Source organism: Rhinopithecus bieti, unplaced genomic scaffold, assembly GCF_001698545.2.
Source record: "Rhinopithecus bieti isolate Rb0 unplaced genomic scaffold, ASM169854v2 scaffold_72086, whole genome shotgun sequence".
Lineage (NCBI taxonomy): Eukaryota > Metazoa > Chordata > Mammalia > Primates > Cercopithecidae > Rhinopithecus > Rhinopithecus bieti.
This window is the reverse complement of record NW_016826615.1, coordinates 30,503-37,227: the sequence shown is the minus strand read 5'-3', so window position 1 is coordinate 37,227 and position 6,725 is coordinate 30,503. Positions and strand designations below refer to the sequence as shown.

The 6,725-nt window shown below is 33.7% G+C and overlaps 1 protein-coding gene across 1 annotated transcript in view; it reads right to left on the bottom strand.

Moving 5' to 3' along the window:
* Positions 1-2,027: 2,027 nt before the first annotated feature.
* Positions 2,028-6,725, bottom strand: part of LOC108523019 (coiled-coil domain-containing protein 7-like) — a 22,720-nt gene continuing 18,022 nt past the window's right edge. Inside the window, exons 5-6 of the mRNA XM_017863474.1 lie at positions 3,059-3,332; positions 2,028-2,135 (exon numbers count right to left, since the gene is read on the bottom strand). Coding sequence (XP_017718963.1) covers positions 2,028-2,135; positions 3,059-3,332 — 382 coding nt within the window. The remainder of the gene's footprint in view (positions 2,136-3,058; positions 3,333-6,725) is intronic.

Here is a 6,725-nt window from a genome sequence, read left to right as displayed (position 1 = left end):
ACCTGACAAAAACAAGCAATAGGGAAAGGATTCCCTATTTAATAAATGGTGTTGGGAAAGTGGCTAGCCATATGCAGAAAACTGAAACTAGATCCCTTTCTTACACCTTATACAAAAATTAACTTAAGATGGATTAAAGACTTAAATGTAAGACCTAAAACCATAAAATCCCTGGAAGAAAACCTAGGCAATATCACTCAGGACATAGGCATGGGCAAAGACTATATGACTAAAACACCAAAAGCAATGGCAACAAAAGTCAAAATTGACAAATAAGGTCTAATTAAACTAAAGAGCTTCTGCACAGCAAAAGAAACTATCATCAGAGTGAACCAGCAACCTACAGAATGGGAGAACAATTTTGCAATCTATCCATCTGACAAAAGGCTAATATCCAGAATCTACAAAGAACTTAAACAAATTTACAAGAAAAAAACAAACAACCCCATCAAAAAGGGGGCGAAGCATATGAACAGACACTTTTCAAAAGAAGACATTTATGCTGTCAACAAACATATGAAAAAAAGCTCATCATCACTGGTCATTAGAGAAATGCAAATCAAAACCACAATGAGATAACATCTCACATCAATTAGAATGGTGATCATTAAAAAGTCAGGAAGCAGCAGATGCTGGAGAGGATGTGGAGAAATAGGAATGCTTTTACACTGTTGGTGGGAGTCTAAATTAGTTCAACCATTGTGGAAGACAACATGGCGATTCCTCAAGGATCTAGAACTAGAAATACCATTTGACCCAGCAATTCCATTACTGGGTATATACATAGGATTATAAATCATTTTACTATAAAGACACATGCACATGTATGTTTATTGTGGCACTGTTCACAATAACAAAGGTTTGGAACGAACCCAAATGCCCATCAATGATAGACTGGATAAAGAAAATATGGTACATATACACCATGGAATATTATGCAGCCATAAAAAGGATGAGTTCATGTCCTTCGCAGGGACATGGATGAAGCTGGAAACCATCATTCTCTGCAAACTAACACAAGAACAGAAAACCAAATACCACATGTTCTCACTTATAAGTGGGAGTTGAACAATGAGAACACATGGACACAGGGATGGGAACATCACACACCGGGGCCTGTCGGGGGTGGGGGCTAGGGGAGGGATAGCATTAGGAGAAATACCTAATGTAGATGACAGGTTGATGGGTGCAGCAAACCACCACAGTACATATATACCTATGTAACAAACCTGAACATTCTGCACATGTATCCCAGAACTTAAGGTATAATAATAAAAAAAATTTTAAGTTTAGGTCAATGCAATAAAATATGGATTGAATACTAACATTATATATGTTGGAAAGGAAGAAAAATAATTATCTTTGCTTTTAACCGTATAATATATCAAACACCTAAATAACCTAGCAAAAATATTATGTATACAGAAATCATCTTTTTTCCTTCTATGCTCAGATTAATTCTGGGTGTCATATTAAGAATTCATAATGCCACCTACTATTATTTGCTTGAGATAAAGCTACTGCTTCCCCTTTACACAGATCTTAGTTAAAGTTAAAGTCGATTCTCTAAGTAATATAATGATAACTCACCAATTTTTTTTTTTTTTTTTTTTTTGAGATGAAGTGTCACTCTGTCACCCAGGCTGGAGTGCAGCGGTATGATCTCGGCTCACTGCAACCTCCACCTCCCGGGTTCAAGTGATTCTTTTGCCTCCACCTCTTGAGTAGCTGGGATTACAAGCACGCACCACCATGCCAGGCTAATTTTTGTATTTTTAATAGAGACAGGGTTTCATTATGTTAATCAGGCTGGGCTTGAACTCCTGACCTCGTGATCCACCCACCTCGGCCTCCCAAAGTGCTGGGATTACAGGTGTGAGCCACTGTGCCCAGCCCACCAAGATAATTTTTATATAATTGTTGTTATATTTGTATGCTGTCCAGTGACTCCCTAACAAGTTGTTTGTATATTTAATAATGTTCTCCCCTCATTTATTTATATTTATATCATGGGAACACATAATCATTCACATTTTCATCTTCCAAAACAGAATCTTTTTACCTTGAGATTTTTCTGGTGCTTGGTAAGTTTGTTCTTCAGTCTTCTTTTGTAATTGTTCTTCTGAAACATCAGCCTTAATAACAAAGTTGTAATAAGTAATTAGAAATTATATACATATATATATCAAGACTGGTATTTAATTACCTGCTTTGAGAAAAAGAGCTAGCTTTATGCTCTCATCTACAATGTCATTGCAGAAACATTTTATTTTTCATTATTTCCTGAATGCATCAAATTTAAAAGTCAGAACAATTAATGGACCTGAGAGGCAATTGGGAACACTGAATAGCAAGGAGGGTGCCCAAGCAATATTGTGATTTTTCCCTCGCAAATAGTTCTAAGAAAATAGTCTTAATAATTATTAAGATTCTTGTTTAGATTTATATTTTAGTCTGTTTTAATCTTTAGAAGAATTCAAATGACTTACAAAATTATTATTATAGGAATACTTTAATAAAATGTATGATTAAGATATATTGTGGATACATGTCAGATACGTACAGCCTTTTTATCTTTTCTCTTTTCCCAGCATTTTTGCCCTGAGAATTTCCTACTTAAATGCTTTTTAACAAAAACAATTCTAAAAATTTTCTAGGTCTTGTTTAGAGACTTATATAAAATTATTTCAAAATGAGTTGCTTTTACAATCATCTTATTGTATAAAAATATTTTTTTGTAGATGAAGCTGAAAACTATGAAAATTTCCCTTATCTCAGAATGACACACCTTTTATGTTACCATTAAAACTAAAATATAACCCACAACTTTTTAATCAATATCAAACAATTTGTATAAGTTAAGAATATTACTTAGATTCCCAAATATTACTTTCAGCATTCTAAATATAAAGCAGGTTGTGTTAAAAGGCAAACTTTTAATTCTCTTGAAATAAGAAAATACTGAATTTTTAACCCATTTAAATGGGTTAGCATTTATTTGGGATAGTGAAGGAGCAATATGAAATAAACAGCTTTCAAATTTCTATATATATCATACCTTTTTACTTTCTGTAAGAACAGGAGGTAAAACGAATGGTGACATCACTGTTTCATTTTTTTGAGCCAATGTTCCAACAGACAGTGAATCTTGAACTTCTTTGCTGGATGATACTGTTGTAAGTGATTTATGATGGGTCTCTGATGGAGATTTATTGGGTTGGTTTTCAGCAACTGAAACTTCATTTGAACTCTCTAAAGATGCTGATTCATCTTGAGACTTAAGGATCTGTGAAAGATCTGAAATAGCAGGGCTAGATCGTTTCTTCTCTGAGCTTTAGAATTATAAAACATCTGGTATTAGATTATGTGAAGACCATTTTATTTGCAAGTGAAGAATCATTTTAATAACACATAAGGATATTAAATAATTATGATTACTCATTAATTTATGATAATTCCAATATGAAATTGATGCTAGGTAACAAGTTGAAGACAGTAACATATGTCCTGTGATTTAAAGGGATACATAATACTAAGGGAATCATTTAAAATACTCCAATATAATCATTATTCAAGGTCATAAGCCACAGAACAAGAAAAATTTACTCAGCCAAAGTAGAACACAGGATGGTTTGGAGATTTATCTTTTAGTCACATTTATTCCAAAATTATTTTTCCACAATTTTATTTGAGAATGAAAATTAAAATCTCTCCACAGTCACTTTGACATTAAAAGATCATCATCTTTCACCAAAGTCAATTTCCCAAGCTCTGAGTTAGTTTTCTTTAAGGTAAGGGGTATTTATTCTCCACCAGTTGCCAAAGGATCAGATTTCCAGGTTCCAGAACTAGGGTAACCAGGTGTCACGGTTTGCATGCACAATCCCAGTTTTTGCTTGTTGTCGCAATATTCTAGTTTAGATGATAATTTAAGTGATCAAACTATATAAAAAATTAACAAAGCTTTCTTAGTCCTATGAAATGTAACAGAATTTGATGCATTTTGTTTTTAACAGCTATTACCCCAGTTGACATAATTTGCCTAAGGTTTGTTGCAAAGTGTTTAAAATAATTTGAATTTTGGTCTCACAGAAGCAAAATTTTTCAGTGTACATACTGCCACCTATCCTACGTTTGTTAGTTTAGAATGAATTTCGAACTCCAAAGTTTGGGTTGTAAAAAAGGGAAGTGGGGTGGAGAGGACAGTTCTGAAAAAAAAAGGTAGATAGATATAGATATAGATATAGATATAGATATAGATATAGATATAGATATATGGTGTGGACAGTTTTAAAAAACATAGAACTTATGACAGACTTTTGTAGTGGCATTATAAAGCAAATTACAACATTAAAAGTAAAGACAATAGGTGCTTCCTATCCTAGATTAAGGATAGTATCTCATTCTCAAACCTGATTTATTAGTTCTATTTGGTATTTGAATTTAAGATGACTAGTTCTAAAATAAAGTCTAACACTCATCTGGAAACTATCTGTTACAGTTATTCACAAACCACCTCCCCGACACTAATATTATCACATAGCTAAAAATAGAAAGCAAATGTTCTTAAAGATTCTGAAATGGTTATTATGGAACATCATTAATCACTTGATTCTACATAGGCAATTTTCTTATAACAATAGAGAAAATATGTGGCAATACAAAGAACAATGCCTTAAATGCTAATATACTGTTCATTTATAACCATATTCCCACATTCAGGCATGCCCCACTTCTATTGTCTCTTGCAACCATAAGGAACCACAGCATAACAAGCATGATACTTCCGCTGAGGGGGTCAGGAATAAAAAATACTAGGAAGGTATGCAAGCAATGCTGTATTCAAGCTTGTGTCAGTCAAAGAGATGTGGAAATACTTTCAAACCCCTACTGATTAGATGGTGAATGAGAAGGAGAAGCGAGGAGGAAGAGAAAGAGGAGAATGAGGAAAAGATAGAGGAGGAGTTGAAGGAGGAGGAGGAGGACAACAGCAATGATGACTATAGAAGGCAGCCTATAGCCACGAAATATTATTATTTATAATAATAAAGCAAGTGATTTGCACTCTCCCAATTATTTGGTGAATCGCCATAAACAACCAAAATAAGATTTATAAATCTTACTAAATTTGTGTCATTCACTGCCTGATTAGATTAAGACTCTATAATAATCACTCCATGTGTAAATACTACCATATAATAGTCTAATTATGAGCATGTATTTTAGCAGCTTTTATATAAGTGTATTGATAGCACTCTACATGACAGTCTTCAACATCACTGAAGTGGTATAAAGAGTGTATCTCCTCCTGCTTGCGAAAGCATTTGTTAACTCTGAAGATCTGAGCATTGCATCCTTTTCTTACTAAGCAAATAGATATACAGGGGCACTATCTGTTATGCATATAATCATGGACATTTCATAATTCTTAAATCAGGCAAAATGGAAAATGTCATTGAATAATAACTGCCCAAACTGCCCTCTTTTTTTTTTCTTTTCAATACCTTCTTTTTCAGGAACTTTCCTTAACTCCATCCATTTTCTAAAATGTCAACACAACCCCCAACCCATACTCCTCCCCTTAGGGAAAAAACTCTCTCACAAGTATTGATGTTACACTGAATTTTTAATTATCAATGCAAATAAGAGACAAATTATCAATAAAATACTAATAAAATATTATTGACATTCTTATCTGCAATAATACAAGATGTGGAATGCATTCCTATATAGAAGAAAAACAAAAATATTGAGGACCTAAAGTGTGTAATACAGTACAAACTAACATGATTCTAAAAATCAATTTTATAGAAAAATTTCAATATAGGTGTTACAAAAGTCAAAAGTTATGAATATTTTGATAGTTTTTAAAAATTACAATTACTGTTGATCAAAACATTCATAGAGACTAGTTTTAGGCTCCTCAACTGAAAAGAAAGTCTAAAAATTTTAAAGGTTCAGTAAAAGTCCAAGATGACTAAGAGCCTGGAAAAAATAAAAGGTTAAAATACTTGAAATTATTAACTTAAAGAAAATTAGTTTGATGGACTGCTTAGAAATAGTTTGTAAATGTGTAAATAATTCTTATACTGACAAGTTGCCTAGCTACATCTAGCTCCACTAGCAATGCTATTACTGAAATAATTGGAAATGGAACTCAAACTATGGGGAAATTATACAGGATAAAAGAAAAACTATTCTCATAATAGAAAAAAAAGTTATCAGTTAATGAGAATGACAAACATGTTTCTGAATGGCCTCAGTTAATATCTCCCTTCCGTACTTGGTAGCTTGGCAGAGATTCTCAATATTGCAACGTGCTCTGCTTGCTATTCTGCTCGTAAGTTTTTCTCAATAAACCTTGTTATGTGTAGCTAGTGGTATTGACTCGTGTATGTTACAGCTTTTGAAAACAGAGAGTTTGGGCTACCACTGAAGTGGGAAATAACCCCATTGGAAGCCTTATACCAGACAAACTACTAAGTTGAAATGGCCAATATCTCAGCGTCCACATCTTAGCGTCCGTATCTCATATAGTCATAAAAACTCAAGAAAGGGCGAACTTCCTCAGCCCCTCCTCATATGCGGACCCAGGAACCTCGCCCAAGAACGCCAGAGCGACTTCCTCGGCCTCCACCGCCGGAGACCGGTGAACCTCGCCCTTTCCTCCTTCACATTGGCTAGCTAATAAAGTTTCTTTTTTTACCTTGAAAAAAAAAAAAAAA